A 21720-nucleotide genomic window follows, 5' to 3' on the forward strand; every position below is an offset into this window, starting at 1 on the left:
AATAAGAGAGAGAGAAAGATCACTAAATCCCACTTGTCTAAGCATTCCCCAGTTAAGCTCCTAATTTGAGAAACATGAGGACTAAGCTGATTTCATTCAAGCATGCCTGATGTCTTTTAACCTGGTCAGCATTAAATCAGATACTTTGGGTCTATAAGCCACTTGGCATCAAAGGAAAGCTCTCTGCCCAAATCCTTGACTGAGGCAGAAACCTATTCTCCATGTTCTGTTTATGTAAGGGGAGAATAGCTCAGATGTGGCCTCAGGTTGGCTCAGAAGCTATGACTTTGCCCAGGTTTGCAACTGAAGACTAAAAAACACAAGGACCTCAAGCCATCTTCCCCAGGTCTCTGAGGGAGTGCTGGTGGCTTGACCAGGATGTTGGAGCCCTCCTCCTGGCCAATGGGCCCCCTGACCACCAGACCACACAGTTGGTGCTTAACGGGCACTCAGCAAACCTCAGGCTCCAGGCCCGAAGAAGCAATTTCCAAAAACAGAGCCCTCTTTGTGAACAATTCAGCAAAAATTCTCTCTCCAGCTGTGAGCTGGGATTCATGTCGCAAATGTTGGTGTTAATTAAAAACATCCACCTTTTCAGTTTCAACAGTGAGAGAAAAGCACCATGCAGATGGGATTTCAGCATTCTCTCCCCAGAGCACTTACAAATACGACTGGATTTATGACCGGGTGCAGGGGGTTCATTCTTAATTTTCAGTTCCCCAAAAATGAACTGGGGTCAAGGAGATGGATGTGATGGGTCCAAATTGGCACAGAGGAAATTGGCATCTGAAGAAACAAGAGCCCGGCCAGTGTGGCTCAGTGGTTGAGCATCAGCCTATGAACCAGGAGGTCACAGTTTGATTCCAGTTCAGGGCACATGCCCAGGTTGCAGGCTCGATCTCGAGTAGGGGGCATGCAGGAAGCAGCCAATCAATGATTCACTCTCATCGTGGATGTTTCTCTCTCTCTCTTGCTCCCTCTCTAAAATCAATAAAAAATATATTTTTAAAAAGAAGAAGAAACAAGAATACTGTTCCTATCCAGAGCATCAGGAAAGATTGTTCAACTTCCTGTGTTAGTATCAGGAACTTGACCTAGATGAAATCAGATGTTTATCTGCTGAGTCATTAAAAATTGTCTTCACGTCACCGACATCCTTCAGATATGAAGAAAATGAGGTGTGATAAGGCCAGGGACATTTCGTGAATTCAATAACTGGAATGTGAGATTGATCATACTCCCCTACATTCTTATTGCAGTTCTCACTTTTATTGGGAAAATGTTATCTGGAACGATCCCGAGCTAATGAGATCAGCAAGACATAGTTGCATCCCTTTCTGAGCTTCTGTGGTTGGTTCATTTGTCCTGCTCCACACAGGCACCAGACAGGTAAAGAATTGAGCCACACCCACATCATTATAAATGAATTTCTTTGTCTTTAATCTCACACAGTTTAAAATACAATATGAAATCAGGCTACAGTATATAAAAAACTCTCCAGCAAAATGATGTGCCAGCATCAGCTACTAAAATACACAAACAAAAACTCCCCCCATAAGAAATTTTTTTGCATTAAAAAAAAAAACACATAGAAGACACTTACGTCGCTACATCTCTAAGCTACCTCAGTTCTGATTTTTAAAAAGCACCTGCTTTTCCTTTTTTTTTCATCTTGCTTTTAAATGTTCAGCTTTTTAAAAAATATAAATTATATGAAAATACAAGTTGGAAAATAGTCAAACACAATATAACATCTTTTTTTACCGCTATATTTCTCAGCTTACAAAAAAAAAGTATTCTTAAAAAAAGTTCAATAACTGAGGCAGTATTCCTGATAGAGATAGTTTCATTTCCATATATAACTTTCATATATGTATCTGGATACATATACTTAATGGTTCCTTGAAACTTCTTTGGAATGTAGATATGAGCTAACACGTTTATATAGACCCCAACGGAGAAAGCAGCATGCACAGCATGGCTAGAAGAGAGGGGGTGACCTTTGCACCCTGAAGACAGGCAGGTTAATGCTCTAACACCCAGAGAGCTCCTTTCCAAAGTGAGGAACAGCACATCTGATCCTGGAATGCTACCTCCAATCCCCATCGCCACCCAACGGGACTCCATACAGAAAAGTCCCAGTGCGACTTCTGACCCCACAGCCAACAATGACGTGGGTGAAAGCATCTCCAAGAAAACAAGGGTTTTCCCCGGCTACATCAGATTTGCCCATCCTTCCTCTGAAGCTAACGTGTGTGTGTGTTTTTAAAAATAAAAAATAAAAATAAAAAAGCATAAATGCAGCAATTCTGCATTTCCAGTGTATAAACCACCCACCACTCTTCCTGGGATGGTCTCTGGCCTTTGGACAGAAGGAGAAAAAGGCATCCGGCCAGATCCACAAAGTGATCTTCACTAACAAACTACCTATAAATACTGAAAATGGTGGACCTGCGGAGAAAGGCCGCGCAGCGAGCAAGCCGGCTGGGGAGCATGAGAGGCACTTGCTTACATCGGAGCTGCTGTGGGGTGGCTGCAGGGGTTAGACACTCACCCAAGGGGAGTTTGGGGTATCCATGGATCAGGAAAGGTTGATGAGTTGGGAAAGCCATTGTATGCCTGGTTGCAAACAGCAAGCCATGACTGATGCCCAGCCTTGGTTCTACCTGTGCCCATTACTAAAATGTGGAAAGGCATACCTGGAAAACCCAGGTATTATCTTAGCTGCAGTTGTGCATATCTGCAAACACACAGGCACACGCATGCATATACATGCACATGCTCACACATGCACACACGCGCACACACATGCACGCACACCTGTGCCCAACAAAGATCAAATAACCTAAGAGAAAACCATGGAGTCCAACAGTTCCGCCTACCCTCCCTGAGCAGCTCCTAAAACATTTTGAGAGCTTCATTAAGGCACCTGCATTTGGAAGAAGATCAAAATACACAGCTGGGCGGATTCTGCCTTGGCTTTCCAAGTAAGCGCTCTGCTTTATCAGCGTGAGTCAGGGTCTCAAGAGGATCTGGAGAAAACCATCCACTTTCCTGAAGATCCATCGGAGGAGGTTAGCACTTCCAGTGTCTCTGCTAGAGCCCCGAGAAGCCAGCCCTGAGAAGCCCACCTTAACCGCTTCTTCCTCGCTCACTGCAGTCTGCAGAGCCCTCCCACTGCCCGCGTCCTTTTTAATTGGGCATCTCTGTCTTGGTGGGGATTCTGATTGAACAAGGGTCTTGTCCTCACTAGTTCGATGTTGGTCCTCCCCCCAACCCAAAACCCCATTTTCAGATTACCCTTTGCAACTGCCTCAGTTGTTTCCATCATGGGGGAACTAAAAATATATTCGCAGCTCATGGACCACCTCATTGTCTTCATTCAAGCTCCTTTTCTTATGTTTCCTTTGCCTTCTGGTCATTCCTCTCTTCTGCAATTATGAGCCTTCACGTACCCTGTGCCACGACAGCGGTCCAAGTGCAAGACCCGAACAGCAGCTGCACCGTTTGCTCTGCATGCACGGTCTTAACTGGATGGACACTCCACTCAACTAGCCTAAGTTCTTCAAAGGAAAGCCTTGCCCTTCTCCTCCGGAAGACAGCCAAGCCACGTTTTGCCTCTAGGCACCCATAATTTCCATTGCTCCAAACACCCAATGCATCTCAATGGCCTTATCAGACACTCTTCAACTCATGTCTGCTGTCACTCATTTACTCCCCAATCAGAAAGCTTTACATTTCTCTGCACTGAATAAGAGTGGGGGGAAGCAAGAAATATGGGAGGCTGAGAGGATGAGACATAAAAGATAAAGTTAGTCGGGAATAACATGCATTCAGGACTTAACTTCCCAAGATCTGAGGGGTAATGCCCATGCACACAGCTTCGATTCCGAGTCAGAGGGAAAGAACCAATAAAGGACCAAGTCCGCCTTCCTCCTCGGATGTCCTTTCCAACAGCGCTCCGGATTCACTGTGGTCCCCTACCAGGGCTGCCAAATACATTCAAGTTCAAAGCTTAATGCTTCTCAGCTCAACATTAAGTCTAAAGCCCAAGAATCCACTCACAACAAATACATTGAGGGGCATGATGGTCACTTTTGAAAAAAAAAAAAAAAAAAGATGACATTCACAGGCACAGGTCCCTTGTCCCCAAATCAGCATCCTTTGTTCCTTCATCTATAAAGCCACCGGGATCTGGGGTCCAATCTCAGTGACAGCACTTTGCCTTTCCAGTGGGGTCTATATAAACAGTTTCCTTTCACTGTGACAGAATCCTCAGCTGGCAAATAAAAACAACCTTGCAATGATACTGCAATACTGAGACCACCTTAGAGCTTAAGACGATTTTTAAGGAGAAAAAAAAAATACTGGCACAAGATTTAATAAAATAAATTTCAACACAAATACAGTTTTGGTCCCTCCCCACTGAAGTCCATCTTTGTTTTAAAAGTAGAGTAAAAGGTAAATAGTCCTTGGGTTTTGTGCTCTCCCTCCCCAAATTGTCCTACCCTCACCTCCCTCTTTTTTGCCCGCCCAGACCTAAAAACAGAAGCAAACGAATTGCTCTTCATCCATGTCATGACCCCTGATGCCTCCATTGCTTATGCTATGTAAGTTCATAACTTGAGGCACTTTTTTCATGGATGATTTTTAAAAATGATCAGACACATGCGTCTTGTCCTCCCTCCAGCCAGATTCTTCAAGCTTCTAAGGAGACCTTTCTCTCTCCTACAAATTTTCTTGAGAATTTGTCCCACCCACCCCACCAGTCCTAGCTCTCCTTTGCCAACCACTCATAATTGACTATAGCTGCAATTCACTTAGCTCCCACCCCTGAATGTAAAAAAAAAATGAGTCTGAAAATTAAAAATAGAATAACAATTAAAAATGAAGAGTCCAACTGACGCAGGTTTTTGAAATGTTTCAACAGAGTTTCCCTGGTGCCCCAAGTGCCCGTCACTCGTCAGCATCCGGCTTGACGTCCAGCATGGCATGGAGCTCCTCAGGCGTGTATCCCAGGAGGCTCTGCAGGTCACACACAAAGCGGTAAACGTAGCGCTTGCCCGCCGTCTTGTGGATGATGTTTTTGTCATAGTAGTAGCGGAGGCCACGGCTCAGTTTCTCATAATTCATCTTGGGCTTGTTTTTCCTTTTCCCCCATCTCCTGGCCACCTGAAATTAAAAATGGGGGAAGAGGGTATAAAAACCTATAAAATAATCCAAATATGCATGTTGATATACCTATAGCCATTCATGATGACCCATGATGTTTAAGGCAGTCCAGGTAAGAGGTTCATGTACATGGAGGATATTCTCCTAACTGATCTCTCCTGAACGCCAATGTAAAGGGTCAGGCAAGGATGGCTGGACCGCTGAATCTAAGTTGATGAAAACATAGTGACCCTGGACTTCTACATAATGGAATTAAAAAACAACAACAACAACAACAACAAAGGAATACAACACTGTAGACTCTATTCCATCCCTGTATCATTAAGAGAATGTTCCTGGCCTGGCAAGGGGTGCTCAGTGACTGAGCATTGACCTCTGAACCAGGAAGTCACAGTTTGATTCCTGGTCAGGGCACATGCCCTGAGTTGCGGGGTTGATCCCCCAGTGTGAGGTATGCAGGAGGCAGCCCATCAATGATTCTCCTCATCATTGATGTTTGTATCTCTCCCTTTAAAATCAATAAAAAATATTTTTTAGAAAGAGAGAGAATGCCCCTGCTTTGAAAGCAGGAGTGCTCATCTGAGGAGTTGGAGGAGCACTAAGCTGCAGCCACGCCTGCCCTTCATCAACAGGATGCAGGTTTCTGTTCTGTGGCACGATTCTTCTCAAGTGTGCCACACACAGTGGCTGGTTCTCCATTTTTTATCCTCTGAATTGGGCATGGCAGCGAGCAACCATTCACTGAGCATTTGTTGCATCAAAGAATGGATTAATGAACAAATTGCACCCATTTTTCCAAAGCCTCTTGACTTGTCTGAGCCCTTTCAGATTCACAGAGCCGAGAGGCCAGGAGGAGGACTACGTAATAGAAGGCGACTCCTATTCACAAAGAACAACTATGTGCCTGAGACCTAGGTGCATCCCATCAGGCATTCCAAGAACAATGGGCAAGGTAGAGATTTTTTCTATTTTCCAAGTGAAGAAACTAAGGCTCAGATGGGCTATGCAACTTGCAGGAGGTCACACAGGTAGCAAGTGGCAGAGCTGGGGTTGGAATCCTAGAAAATGTCATCGGAATCACACAATCTCTTCCAGAGTTCTCTCTGGCACGGCACTCTCGGCTCCCTCCCTCCTTACCTCATCTGGGTCAGAGAGCTTGAATTCCCAGCCATCTCCTGTCCAGCTGATAAAAGACTGACAGGACTTATCAGTGAGTAATTCCAGAAGAAACTGCCACAGCTGGATCGGTCCACTGCCTGGAAACACAAGGCATTGACTCATCACTCCAGAGGCCCAGCCCTCTCGGCCCCGGATCCCAGGACCCAGCTCTCCCTCTCCCTTGTCCATCCAGCCAGGAGAAAAGGCGGGCAACATACAGGACACAGGGAGGAGGCGCTATAGCTCACACAGACGGAGGAGAGGAAGACAGTCCCACCCAGAGGAGAAGAAAAACACAAGACAATATAGCAACTGCCTTCTGTGGAATGGCTGAAGGGTCAGGCCACGTTTACTGCTAAACAAACTCTAGGAAGAAAAGACAGACTCTATCCTAAGGCAACATAGTCCTTTGTGCCTTTACAACTAAGTCATTTCGCCTCAAGAAGTGAAAAAAGGTATTAACCAAGAAGTGCCCGTTGCCAGTTCCAATCAGAAGGCAAACCTCAAAAACACTCCTCTCTAGAGGGAGTCTTTGGCCTCTGATTTGCAAGAGGGAAGATCATTATCCTACATAACAAGGACTTAGGTCATCATACTCCTCTCCAGCACCATCCTGTCCTCTCAGGTCACGTACAGGCAAACATCCAAACAGAGAGAGGAAAGAATCAAGTCTTCACTTCGTGAGGAATGAAGTTGCCACCCAGAAACCCTTGAAGGTCAGGTGATGACTATTAAATTCTTCCTGGGTCCAGTATATTCTAATTTACACACACACACACACACACACACACACGCACACGCACGCATGCACATCCTCTTGTCTTAGCCAACAACACTGCCACTGTCATAGTTCTAGAAGACCTGGCATACTCTGAATGCCAATTTATCTTATACTAAAAGATTCCTGCTACATAGATTTCCCTTTAGGATAAGTTTTTATTCAGAAATGACAATGCTGTCCTGGGAAGTGTGGCCCCATTGATTGGGTGTCATCCCGTGCACTGGGGAACATGCCTGGGTTTCATTCTCAATCTCAGTGGAAGGGTTTGGGGGACCCATCAGATGGATGTTATTTTTCCCCTCCCACATTCTCTCTCTTTCCCTCTCCCTTCCTCTCTCTCTCTTAAAAACCAATTTTGAAAATCTTAAGAAAGGATAATGGTGACTGATTCCTATGATCCATGAGTGCACCAGAGAGAGAAATACTAGCTCAACAGGCTATGCCTCTTGTACCCTCAAACCATCTCAGAAGCCAGGGCAGGACTGAGCGCACCCAGCCCATGCAGATGCAGGAGGCCTGGGATGCTCCAACTCACATCGAAAAGCCGGCTTTTTAAACTTCCAACCCTTCACCTGAGTTTCAGATGTGTCTGATCCAAAGTAAACGGAGACCCAATCAAACACAAGCTTTGGGTTGGTTCCCTCCCCATCTAAAAAAGAAATGTCCTCTACGATCGATCAGGGCAACCTCTTCCTCTACCTTTCAGGTCCACAAGGCCCCTGCATATGCATCACGTTGCTCGCTCCTGAAGTCCACCGCCCACTCCTCTGTACCTAAAGCACAGTGGCCTAGTTCCCATTCTATCTGTGAAAAAGGAGCTCAGGAAAGTCCCGTTAGAAAACGGTGTTTCAGGGCCCAGTGTGCAGGCCGTCAGACTCCAGGCACAGGGCCACCTGGACAGACCCCTGTGAGGAAGCAGTGACTGGCGTGTGCTGTGATCTGCCATCTGGGAAGTGCTCCTTTGCTAACTGCTTCCTTGTGGGGGGCCCAGCGCTGCTCCCCTGCACTCCCCACGCGAAACACGGAACCTGAACTATCACTGCCTCCTCCTTCAAAAGGGCACCTTGAGCTCCTTGAAACTGTCTTGCAAGAAATACCCTACCCAGCCTAGAATGAAACGCTTCAGCAAAGGCCTACAAAACAAATGAACTTTAGAAAACACAGCCTTGAGGGCTGGATGACGTAAGCCTTATCCTCCTTCATCTCCATCCCTCCTGGAAAAACCACTGAGTAGGCCACTCACAGACATTTGCATGTTTCTCATAAGTTGAGTTGAAATCACCAGCTAGTACTCCCTACCTGGGCTCATTGAACTAAAGGCAACGTTATGTGAGGAAACCATTGAAAAGCCACCTTGATGGACAGAAGGTATAAGAAGACAAATCTCTATGGAGAGATGCTGTGGAATTTGTGTTAGAGAAAAAAAAGCAGCTGCAAAATCTCTTATGATATAATAGGCTTCCTGATGAGATACAAAATGACTATACACCCACCAGGACCCCCGAGGAGAGACAGAAAGAGAAAGATCAACTGCCCCAGATTTATGTAAATGAGCCCTGGAGTCTGCTGTCCTCATGTGAGTCAGATCCCCAGACCACAGATACAGGACAGAGGGAGGGGCTGCTTGGAGAACCTGGCAGAGTGCAATGCTCGCAAGTGCTATGATTTCGTGCACACCTACTATGCACCGGACACCGTGTTGATGCTTACACCCTTCTCCCTTACTCTTCACAGTAACCCCATGGGTAGCTGCTACTGTGAACGTGTTTCTTCCCATGTTACAGCACAGAAAACTGTGCAGCGTGCCCACCGGCGTTGGCCGAAGCCACTCACAACAGAAGTGGAACCCACGCAGCCTGACCCCCACATTCTGAGCTCAATACCACATCCACCCCAGAGAAGACCGCTTGGAGGCTAACATCGAATCAGCCTGCCTGGTCACACGAATCCAAGGGATAAAAGGACCGGGTTTTAAAAAACACCTTCTCTTCCTCACCTATCCCAGCAGCCACAGGACGACGGACAGCCAGGGACCTTGGCGTCCACCTTCACAGTCACTCTTCCAGCCCAGTTGGTTAGGTCCCCTGTGTTAGCTGTTCGTGTCATTCCTTCTCCCTCCCACCATTTACCTTAAAAGCTCCCTCACACGATTTATCTTAAAATCCCTTTGGGGAAGAGAAGGCTAGTGATACCAAGTGGAAGAACGGGAAGGAAGTACCAGCTTCTACCCGGGAAAGTCCAAGTCCAGGAGAGGAGGGCCCAGGAGCCCTCATGCCACCTCTCGGCTGGGCAGCCTTAATGTAGAGAGGGGACTAGTTCCCATCTAGGATCCAGTCCTAAAGGAAGGGTCGCACACAGAGGGCCTGTCGCTGGTCTTCCTGCCTGTGCCATTCTCTGGACTGAAGTATCCGCCTGGGCAGCATCTGCCCGGCCACAACCCCACTCTGTAGAGCTGAGCCCTGGTGTCTGCACACAGGGTCGGGGCCAGGGTGAGGCCCAGTCTGCTAGGAGCTATTTTCACTGTGGGTTCGCCTTTGTCCATAAAGAACATCACACTGTGACATTCGGGAGCCAGAGCCCGGGTCCCAGAGAGTCCTGAGCTCTAGTCTTTTCTTCTATTGACACCAAAGGGAGGCGGGATCAGAGGCAGGAGAGGCAGATGCCTGAAGCAAGCGCAGGACCTGGGGAGGGGACGGTCAGCTGCTCAGCTTCACAGTACCCCAGTCAGCACAGCGGTGGTCGGCTGCCTCTTCCCCCAGGCCTTGAGGAAAACTATTGTGAACTACCCAGTGTAGAGGGGCACCCATGGCTCTCAGCCTGGGCTTCCTGCAGGCCACTGCCTACCCTTCAGAAAGTTCATGTGGTGTGCTGAGCCCTGAATGGCCTCTTAGGTGTGGAAGCAGCAGAAACAGGAAGCACATGGAATCTTCCCTCAGCAACAAGGCCCCAGGGTGGGCTTGGACTAGTGGACAGCCTGACACACGATCCTATTTCCACAACCACAACATGTCCTCCTCATTTCCAGTCCGGAAGGCCACCTGGAGGCCCACAGCTTGGAGGGAGCTCTGGGCTGAGGGTGTACACTAACTCTGTACACCACCCCCTACCCCCCAGCAACATCCAAGTCTAGGAGCCTCATGTGCCCCAGACGTGTGCAAACACTCTGGATGCGGCCAGCACTCTGAGCGACAGGCCCGCCCACGGGTGTTTCTGTGTGGCTTGGTGTAGGTCCCCAGGGCCCAAGGGCTCTGTCCCTTACCCTTGCTCCAGCATATCCTAACTTTGCAAAGTCTTCCCTTCCATCCTTCCTGCACTGCCTCTCACGCAGGGGCCCAGCCCCAGCCAGCCACCCCACCAGACTGGGGTCCCGGTGACCTTTGTCCCAGGGAGCAGAGAACGGTGCTAAGAATAGTGCCCGTCATGGGCCGAGGGAGCTCACTGACTAAATGTGACTCACAATGGCGTCCCTGTCTGGGGGCCCCGGGCCGTCAAGGGCGGCCTTCAGCAGGCGACTCGGGGTGTCACGCATCAGGAATCCGGTGGCATCACTGGGAGACTATGCCTCTCAAGTCGCAGCTCTGAGCCACAACAACAGAGGGGTCCCTGTTAGAAAGAAGCCTCTCTCCAAAGAAGGGGGGAAGGTACAGCACACACCCACACCCACCCAACCCAACTCCCTGCGCCTCCACACCCTGCGTCTGTCTCCTCTTCCTCCTCCTCTTGCTGCAGAAGGGGGATTTCCCCTGCTTGCTTTGTTCTTCTTGGCTCTGGGTACGAGGAAAATTCCTAGTACAACAACACAGTCCTGATTTGAAGAACTTAATACAACTGAGAAGAAGAAATACGAGGTGGGTACCTGAAGGCATCCGAGACCAACAACCAATCCCATGAGAGTGCTTCCCTCCAGAGAGGATGCTCAAGGAAATTTCCAATCCAAGGCTACAATCTCTCCTCCCTCTCTCCCCCACACTTCTCTTAAAGACAAAGCTTCAGGTAAATTCCTCCTCATTCTGGTCACATGTTAAGCCCCTTTTCTCCTTGTTAAGCCACTGGAAGGCCTGCCAATACATCTCCATGAGAGTTGGCTGTTAGAAAACAAACAACAACAATAACCCCTGCTGTTTTGCTTTCATACTCTGAATCTAAGAAGTGAGCAACTTAAATATACAGCAATGAGAGAGAAAAAATATTAGTGAGATGCTTTGGATAAGTAAGGTGGTCATTTGTCGGTATCTCTCCTCTCATTGTCCAGGCTCGGAGGTTGCCTGCCATGTCCATGGACTCACCCTTGGTGAGTTCCAGGCGGGGATTCAGGTCTGCCTTTTCACCTCAACTGCAAGTTCTCCTCTGCCACCTGTGCCCTCGTGCTTGGCACACAGAGCTGACTTTCACACGGAGGGAGGTGAGCTCAGGGCGGTCACTCTGGTGGGCTTCCTGCCACGGTGGTTTGCTTACAAGACCAGCCTGATGGCTTGCTCTGCACCCGCTCCTCACTGCTAGAATACACGCTCCAGGGCTCAAATCCACAGCCTAGAGTCTAGGCCCTAGACGGTGTCTCACCCACAGACACCAACCGTTAAAAAGCTATTTGTTGGCCCAGCTGGTGTGGCTCAGTGGATAGATCGTCGACCTGCAGACCAAAGGATCCCAGGCTCTATTCCAGTCAAGGGCACAGACTCCTCCCTAGTCTGGACCCTGGTCAGGGCTCATGCAGGAGGCAACCAATCAATGTGTTTCTCTTACACTGATGTTTCTCTCTGCTTTCCTTCTCTCTAAAAATCAATGGGAAAATATCCTCGGGCGAGGATTAACACCAACAACAACAATAAAAGCTGTTTGCTGTTCAATTCCCTGCAAGCATGGGCCAGAGCTTACCATACCATGTTCGCAGTGCCACGTATGCTCTCTGACACGTGCCCAATAAACAAATACTGAACTATATGACTGCAATAACACCCCCCCCCCCCCCAATACAACCCAGAAAAAGGTGTTAGGACTTTAAAAGCTACTCAACTTGCTTCTCTCAAAACTATATTTGGGACCAAACAGCAGAGGTAACTCCAGGCAACAAACGTCTCACCAACACATCCCCCCAAATAAAAACTACCACACCTCCTGTCCTCTGGGGATTCGTGTGCCGCTTTAAGAAAACTAATCTCTTCAGCTTGACTCTCAAAGTCAAATCAAACACCGCGTTTATTTTAACCTATGAAACTCTCATGGTTGGTCACCCTTGCAACAGGGCTGCCTCTGCCCTCCGAGCACACATCTGCCAGGTGCTCCCGAAGCAGGGGAGCGGGCCTGGCCGCTCCTCCCTGCCACCCAGGTGTCTACCCACAGCCAAACGCTGGTGGCGAAAACAGAACACTCAACTCCAGAAATGACCCACCCACATGTGCATGAGTGTGTCTTCCTCTCAGACTACTCACTGTCAGAGCTTCCAACTCTGAGGGTGGGGTGGGTGACCCCAGAGTGTAAGCATCACTCCCACCCCCTTTCTGTCCGGTTAGCAAGCCCTAAGGCCTTTGAATAAATCTTTATCATTTATTTCTAGCCAAAGTTTCCCGATTCGCTTATGCTCAGTTGACACTGGGTTTCTGGACACATAGAAGAATTCACTTAAAAATATTAGCAAAATAATATTGTCAATCACCTTCTAAATGATCATTCACAAAAAAAAAAAAATCTCTCCCTGTCCATTAAGTCCTGTGAATGAAGTTTACTGACCAATAAAACAGAAAACATCCTGCAGTTTCCTGCCCTGTGAACCCAAACTCAGTCTGAAGCTGTACAAACCTTCTGTCTGGTACTGAAAAAGTCAAGGGATCTTATTGCTGGATTGTCTGGCAACCAAAGCACTGGGAAGAGTTTTATGAAGAAAAGGAAGGACAGGACTGCTTGATCGTGTGCCTTTTCCTGTTTCTTCTAAGCTATGCCTTTCCTTTGTCCCAACCCCGACCCAGTCTCATCTCGGCTCCAACACGATCCATGTGCTGTACGTTCTAAGCGAGCCAACAGGACTTGGTTGAATGACTCAGTCAACGTGTCCTCTGCATCTGATCCCTTATCAATGGCTAGTCACGCAAGGGCAGCAATTGGGGATATATAAGCTCTAATAATTCAACTCAGAACCACAAAAAAAAAACAGACATTCTAACAGGCACCTGAGAAACCACTACCTCAGTGATGTTCTAACCAGCATCTAACAGTGGAAACAAGTTAGGAAACAGCTCTACAAACAATGGAAACCACCCTCTGATGCCAAGTCTATGTTTGCTGACACGTGAGACCAAAAGATAGGAGAGAGCATCAAAAAAATAGCAATAAAGCAGGTTATGCAGCAGAGGGCTGAGAGGAGAGCAGACAGCATCCTACAGAATTAAAATCGTCCCATGCTTTTGGGGGTCAGAATGGGAATCAGGAGTTCAAGGCTTTGATCCAAATTTCTCCCTGATTCACTGTGATATTAGCAACTGATTTAACTCTCTGGCCTTTAGTGTTCCCACTCCTAAACTGCCCATGCTCCTTCCTACTTACTTTATAGAGATATAAGTTAAGTGTAAATCATGAGAGAATATGTATGTGTGTACGTATATGTATATGAATATACATTTTTTTACTGCAGTGCAGAACAGTTGGGAACAATATGAAACACAACAACAAAATTAAAGTGAAGAATAAAGCAATAGAAAATATACTTCCAATGCAGACTTTTCAAAGAAAGCCAAGTCAAAGGTAGAACTCAAAAGAAAACAGCAAAAGCACTGGCTAAAATTTAATGATTCTTCCAAGAATTAAACTGGCCTTTTATATGGCGACTTTGAAAAAGGAGAGAGTAGAAGGCCATAAATAAATAAATAAATAAATAAATAAATAAATACAAAAGATGAAAGCAGATGAGTGTGAAATGCTCTCAATTCTGCAGATAAGAAGGGCCCAGTTGAGATCTGCTTGCATTAGGAATAACCGAGAAGCCCTAGCTCTATAACTCAGAATAAGTAGGCCCCCAAAGAGCAGATGCAAGCTGCTTTGCAAGTGAAAGTATGACAGACATTTATGGTTTGGGGAAATCTTGGCCACAGACAGGCTTAGATCCTCTTTCCTCCAATGTGCTTTTTCTTCCCTAATCATGTATGCTCCTTGCCAAGCATGCTCTGCCTGATTATTGTGGAGGGCTGACCGAGTTCAGCAGCACTCCCCACAGATGTCAGCAGTTTGGCCCAGAGGTAGACCCCGTCAGCATTCAGGGAAGGTGAAGCACAGAGTCTGTCCAGCCATCAAAGGACCAGCAGGCCCCACTGGCTGGTCACAGACTGGCCTGGCTGTCCCTCTTGGGATGACGTCAGGGAGACTCACTGTGGCATCTGCCTGGGGCCTGAGAATGTGACAGTTACACGCTTCAGTGTGTGGAGAAAAGACCCTTGTTTTTGCTCAGGCTCCTCACACCTGCATGCGTTCAAGCATACGTGTGTGGGGGTGGGGGTGGCTGCAGGAGAAAGGAGACTGTTTCTCTCTTAAAGGGGCAGCCTGTATTGAAATGCACCTGCCTCTTTCCCCTAAGCCCAGGAACTCTGTCTAACCAAGTAACCAAGTTCAACCTGCCTCTCAGACACAGACTTGGACAGCGAGCCAGCGAAGCTCAAGTCAGGAAGTGGGTTTCCTTAGAGCTTTGCCTCCTGGTGTCTTCTAGGTCACCCATTCTTTCAAGTCACCGGAAATGGCTTAGGTTTGGATTTGAGGGTATAGGGTGAGAATTTCCTTAGACACCAAGGCAATGCTTTTTCTAACCAATGTAACTGCAGGAAAGGTCTCCCTACACAAAGTAACAGCAAGAAAGAAAGATGCGCTCACTGGTTGAGATTAGAAAACAGGACTTAAAAACACTGAAGCCCAGGCCTCTCTCAGATCTCAACGCAGCCTCTGGGATTCATTTTATCCGAGGGGACATGTCCTCAGCACCTCAAGGATGAGAGAAACGACTAGTCAAGCATCTTACAATTCTTGGGGAGGGGAATCAAGACTGAATTTTTAAGTATTTATCCAGCAAAGAATTTCTGAATATGTCTCCACTATCAGGCATGGAGGCCAGATGGGGATGAATAGTGAAAGGGAATGTTAACAGTGACAAGAGCCTGGAGGTTACAGGAGAAACACCTTTTCTGTGCCCACCTTCCTGGGATGAGCTGAAAATGGCCTAACCTCCACCTGTGAAGAAGGCCCAACCAAGAATCTAGCTTTGAGAGACCTTCGCAGAAGCTGTGCCCACCTCGGCTCTGAAGGGCACCCCCTCCACAGAACCGCGCCCTCTGCACACCTTCCCAGCCTAGCAAGTCCCATCCTCGTCCGGAGTTTAAACTGTGACATTCACTCGCCATAGGAGAACTTTCGCTCTCATTATCACTCAGTGAGGGGTGAGTCACACGTCAGGCAATGTGCTTGATTAGTTGTAATCAACAACATGCTGCTTTCTGGAGCCTATGGTGGGCCACCAGGAGCATTGGGATTGACCTTGGCCCTGAGTCCTCCTCTACTAGCCAGACAGAATAGCTGGGCTGCCCTGATTGACAGCCTATGTTTGGCAGTCAGGTAGGATGGGGGTCACATGACCTATGGCAGCCATGACAACGAGCTACTCAGGTCTCTTGCAGCAGGGAGCATAACTGACTGGATCCACCATGTCTTCACCAAGGTCAAGCTTCCTAGGGTCTGCTCCAGCAGGGCCTGAGCATGGTTGGAGCATGGGCCCTCTCTGAGAGACGTGGAGCACCTCCACTGGGCAACTCTGACCAGCGGATTCCCCACCAGGCTGGCCAGACCTTCCTAGGGATTGCGCTGCAGTTGGAGGCTCTTCCCACCTGTCTCCTTCCTTCCCTCTGTCCTTTAACAGGGAACACACCTAAGCACGGTCAGAGGCCCCCTGCCTCCCCTTGCTCTCTCCTAAGCAAGTCTAACCAGGTGTTGACATCGGCTCCTCCGCAGACCCAAACAAATAGACTGCTGACATCGGATATGTCCCTGCTAATTGTCTCACTGTGAAAGGCATCCGCTTTCTTGTTTGCTGTATGACTGTGGGCTAGTCCTCTTTCCCCCTCTGAACTTCCACTCCCTCCTCTGTACAATGAGAACACAGAACCTTCCTCATGTGGCTGCTGGTGACAGGTGAAATAATTTAATGGCTATGAGAGAGTCTCGCAAACAGCGGGAGTTCTGCTCAATAGCAGAAATGACCTCATCTGACATTAAGTATCTGCTGCTCCCAGGACAGGGCCAACAATGACTGGAATTCTGCACATAAAACATATAGTTCCAACCGCAAAGCACGTATGATCCTGGAAAGACAAACAGGCTGGAGGATGATATGGAAGAGGGTTAACTACCATCACCCAGAGAACTCTCAGATATGCCAGCACTATGGGTGTGTTCCATATCCTAGTTCATTTCTCTCATCCATCCTCGGAGAGAGGAACCATTTTTATTCCCATTTTTGCAGATGAGAAAACTGAGGCACAGGGATGTGAGCTTGTCCAAAGTCACACAGCTGATCAGTGACAAAGCCAGGACACGCTCAGGACGACTGGCTCCCAAGTCCACACTCTTAACCCTACTGATCCAGCCCCTGGAATAACCCTGGTTAAACAGCATGGGTGGCCAGAAGGTGTACCCAAGTGACAGAGTGGGCTCAGACTAACACCCACCCTGTGGGCACCACATGAAAGACACTTTATAGGGAACAGGGGACCTCTGCTTTCCACGTTTTTAAAAACATTTAGAAAAAAAGACTTAATAGCGAGGCCCCAACCATGTGATTGGAGGCTTCTTCTCCCACCCAGGTCAGAGCTTGCCAAGGAGTTTTGCCCACCAACCCCATGACTGAGCAGCAGGCTAGCCCCTTTCTCCAGGGAGACCCCCACCTTACTGCACGCCCCGCCTCAGGACCTACCATCAAACAGCACAGAGGACTGGAATCCCCCGGCTCCTGGGACACTGGCTGGCAGCAAAGCTCCATTTTGGACCAGGGGTCTGGCTGGCTTCCTGCCACCTGCCAAGGAAGGGGCCTCTGAGCCAGAAACGGGGAGACACTCTCTTGCTGCCTTTCTCATTTCCAGCTCTCTCCCTCCTGTCCACTCAGATGCTGCCCAAGGATGCTCTATCCTGAGATGGGTGGCTTCCCGCAAGCCATGGCCAGCTTGCATGCCTGACCGGGGATCCCTGTGAAAGGCGTGGGCTGCCCAAATGGGCATCTGAGCTCTGTGCCCACGTGAACCAAGTTGATTCTCCTCAACTGTAGTTAGTTCACTCTGTCATATCCGAACACTAGAGGCCCAGTGCACAAAATTCATGCAAGGGGTTTGGCCCTTGTACCCGCAGCTTCATCCAGAAGGACATCCAGGAGATCGTTTGGCTGTCCGGTCTAATTAGCATATTACGCTTTTATTAGTTTAGATTTCTGTAGGGAGGCTATCTTCCAGTTTGGCTCAGAGAATAAACCCCCAAATTAAAAACCTCAATCCTGGCCCTTATCATAACGCTGCCTCAGGATAGAAATCTTTTTACTCTCCTGTAGAAATCTACATTGTCTTGCTAATTTTCTTTGGCAACCCCGCTTCCCTTCCTGATCAGCAGCTTAGGCGCATGCCCGAGTTCCCTCCCGGACGTGGCTAGTGCCTGAGCCCACCTGGCTCTCTCTGCACGCCCGTGTTCCTCCAGAAAATGGGTTCCAGGCAGCAGCGGTGCTTGCTGCCAAGACTCCGGTTTTATTCTGTGTGGAAGGGCTCTCAAGGACTTCCTTTTGCAGTCAAGTTGTTTATTTTCCAGAACATGTTTGAGCAGTAGCATAGGGTGACTGACCCCTAAACCCTAGCTACGAGCCAGAAGGCCCAGGTTCTGGGCTTGTTGGGACTTTCTCCTTGTGTGACTTTATTTTTTTAAATATATTTTATTGATTTTTTACAGAGAGGAAGGAAGAGGAATAGAGAGTTAGAAACATCGATCAGCTGCCTCTTGCACACCCCCTACCAGGGATGTGCCCGCAACCAGGGTACATGCCCTTGACCGGAATCGAACCTGGGACCTTTCAGTCCGCAGGCCGATGCCCTATCCACTGAGCCAAACCGGTTTCGGCTCCTTGGGTGACTTTAAACTTGCTCCAGGGCCTTCTACAAAGTGGCAGGAAGACTTCTTACAGGCCAGAGCGACTGGAGAGGGCCTGCAGGGGAATGTCTTTTTCTACAAGACCCGTACCTGTTTCTGTCTCCTGCCAGAATATGTGGAAGTTGAATTTCAGAATTGAGCCCCCAGTTTACTTTTGGGGACACTGTGGGTCTCTCTAGTTGCAAACCCCACACAGCGCTGTAAAATGTAACTCTCTTACAGTTCACGAATGGCTTCGGGCTTAGCTATCCTCAGACTCCCGGGGGGAAAAGAGAAACCCTAACCACTTCACTCACCATGGCAACCCCAAGCGTGAGGATACCCCTGGATACTGACAACAGGGCATTCCCACCAGGTCGGCTCAGTAGCAATCCCAGCAGGGACAGAAATGGGTTCCTTATCTGTGGCAATGCCTGGCAATCTGGAATGGAGTTGGATATAGGTGATTTAGAGACTAATAACTCCGGCTGAAAGCCAAAAACTACTCCTGCCACATCCTCCATTCTGCTAAGTCGCTTACATACAACGTTAATTGGTGACTATCGGGCCTGATCTGCTCTGAGGCGGTAACTGAGATAATAACCGGTGAGTACTTTCATTCCTTAATATGGAGACAAAATCCGTAGGCATATGACACTTTTCAGATTCAATTCAGGAGCTACCATTCTGTGCCGGCTACACTTAGGTGGCCTTGAATAAGTCCCTTTTTATGCCTCAGTTTCATCATCTATAAAATGGGGCTGGAGGAACAGAGAGACTACTACTTGACAGTCCAGTATGTGATTCTATACCTACTGAACCTGAAAGTAAAAAATGAGAGAGACCTCTGTTTTTTTTTGTGTGTGTGTTTTTGTTGTTGTTTTTTTTGTTGTTGTTGTTGTTGTTGTTGTTTTTTCCCCCAGAATCTGGAAAGCATTCTGCTTAGGTCGACCAGCTAACTCTCCAGAAAACACTGGGCCACCTGCCTCAGATTGTCTTCTTCATTAGGTGCGGCTCATAATATACCCTCGAACAAGAGAAAAATGGAGCTTTCCGATTGTATCAGTTTGACAACCATAGGCAGTTCATAGCAAGGGAAGAAGACATATTTGGCGGAAGCCAGCGTTGCATTTGAGGTATTCTTAACTCGGCTAACAGGCAGGCTTTCAAGCCCTGTTATCTGCCCCCACATCTTGACCTAATTTAACAAGTTGCCATGGGAGCCCAGCGAAGGTTGATGCAATTTTCTTATCTTCGGAGGAAGAATGTAACTGTGCAAGAAAAATGTGAAAATTCAGTTTCTAACTGATTTCCACACGTACAGTGCAGTCACTAAGACATCATCGGCAGAAATAAAATGGATTTCTTTGAAAGTGATATGGATGGAGACCTAGGCTCCTGGTGTAAAGGTAGGAAAATGGGTTCTGCTCCCCAGCTCAGAGAAGCTATACATATACATCCTTTCATTTAGGCTGAGGAATTGTGATGTCAGGGTCCACGTGCTCCTACTGTGTGGCCACCCATACTTTGGAGCAATCAAAATTTAAGGGAGTTGGGGGAGGCGGGGAGGCAGAACTCGAGATAAATATATATATATATATATATATATATATATATATATATATATATATATAGTAGGTGTGACTTTTACAAGCAATAAAAAGGGTTGCCAGCACTTATACAATGATTTCCACCTTCTAAATTATTTTTTTTTCCAAACTTCAGCTCATCTTAGCATGTCTGCATAAAACAAGAGACCCATCTGTGTTCCAGTCACCACCTGCTCTTTGGGCGGTGTTGGGGCTCACGTGGTATGCTCCCCCCCCCCCTTTTCCCCATTCTCTAGGATGCACCTGAAATGAGAAGGGGCCACAGTGAGGGCTCCAGAGCAAACAACCACCACCTAGAATCGGTCTGCAATGTGGGCAGGAGACGCTCAGCAGACACTGAGCAGAGCAAAAAGCCATGTGGGCTTCCCGCCCCATCTGCCTAACAAATCCTGGCCTTCATAGAAACCACAGCACTAAGAAAATTCAATTCAAGTCTGAAGACGATTACGCTAATATTGAATTGGACAAGATAGTGAACCCTCAAAAGCTCCGAGCACTTATCTGCACTCAACATGTGCTTGGAAACATTGGCTGAAATAGCTGATTTGCTACCATTAAGCTCTTCCCCCGTCTATGTCTAGCACAATGTCTAGCACTTATTTGTTTAAATTAATCGATTTGGTTCAATTACATTTTCACAGATCTTCTACCGCCAAGATAAGGGTGAACACTTCTCCTTCGCTAAAAGTAGAAAAGGGTACAAGGTAAATTTGCCTAAAATCACACAGTGTGTTAGAGTTGGGAGGGAGCATGAGGGACTTCCGTTTTTCTGGGCTATTGTTCTCACCGTGATCTGAAATAGTATGAAAAATTAAACCTACAATTTTAAAGAAGAAACAAGTGAATGGTGAGATCCTCAAGAACATCTTTTTTTAATTCAAATGACTATTTTAGTCTTTGAGACCTGTGATCAATAGTCACTCTCCCTTTTCTTCCACTTACTGAATATTTTATTCTGAGAGAGAGAAAGGGGGGTGGTGGCAAAGGAGGGAGAGAGAGGAAGAAGATGGAAGGAAGAAAAGGAGGGAGGGAGGGAGGCAGGGAAGAAAAAAGGGGCATCTATTAAAAATAAAATATCCAAATAAGGGATCAAACATAACTCAGACCTCCAGGACATTATTTATACTTGTGATAAAAGAGCTCTTGATGCTTTATCTGTTTGTCCCCGAGTCTGAATTGCCAGAGAAGTCTCACAGGCAGCCTTTGGTGTTGGCTGTCTTGACTGTTCATGTCCCTCATTTGTACTTCACACTCATTCCTAGTCCTTGGAATTTCCAAGCCATCTCTGTCCTTCTCTCCTCAAAACTGGGACACTGGGAAAGATTCCCGCTCTCAGATCATTCTTGTCAAGGTTCTAAAACCACCTTAGACAAAACCCTTTCAGTTACCCTTGCAGGCTATTAGCTCTGCAGGCATCTCCCATGTGAAAATCCAATAATATTACATGGCATCATGTGCTGAGAAGTTCCTACTTGAGGTGGAAATTGGGCTTTTACTATGTCTGTAAGCATCTAGACCTTTGCTGTGTGGCCCAAGGACCCTTACCAGAATCTCATGAAGATTGACCTAAATCCCAGGGTTTTCTATGGCCAGAACTCACACTTGAGGACTTGAAGTCAGTTTATTGAATCTCATTACCCACCAAACTGCCCTAACTATGGAAATTCACAGAATCACATCTGTAGCTAAGAGAGAAGGACGGAGACTGTCCTGGGAAAAGAATTACGGTTGTGAATGTGGATGGTGGTTATAGCGGAGAATATGCCAGAGTGAACAAAGACACCTCTTTAATAAGGAGAAACTAAGTTGAGGATGAGTACCGGAAGTTGGGGTGGAAGTTGTAGGAAGACTTGGCCTTTATGCTCGGGT

At 47.4% G+C, this 21720-nt stretch overlaps 1 protein-coding gene across 2 annotated transcripts in view; it reads right to left on the minus strand.

Moving 5' to 3' along the window:
• Positions 1 to 1416: 1416 nt before the first annotated feature.
• The window catches only part of ETS1 (ETS proto-oncogene 1, transcription factor), a 67921-nt gene continuing 47617 nt past the window's right edge, over positions 1417 to 21720 (minus strand). For both annotated transcript variants that reach the window (XM_084867726.1, XM_084867725.1), the window contains 2 exons: positions 6310 to 6428; positions 1417 to 5172 (listed from right to left, as the gene is read on the minus strand). In XM_084867726.1, the coding sequence (XP_084723852.1) occupies positions 4957 to 5172; positions 6310 to 6428 (335 nt within the window). In that variant the 3' untranslated portion in view covers positions 1417 to 4956. The remainder of the gene's footprint in view (positions 5173 to 6309; positions 6429 to 21720) is intronic.

This window comes from Pipistrellus hanaki, assembly GCF_964339955.1.
Source record: "Pipistrellus hanaki genome assembly, chromosome: 19".
Lineage (NCBI taxonomy): Eukaryota > Metazoa > Chordata > Mammalia > Chiroptera > Vespertilionidae > Pipistrellus > Pipistrellus hanaki.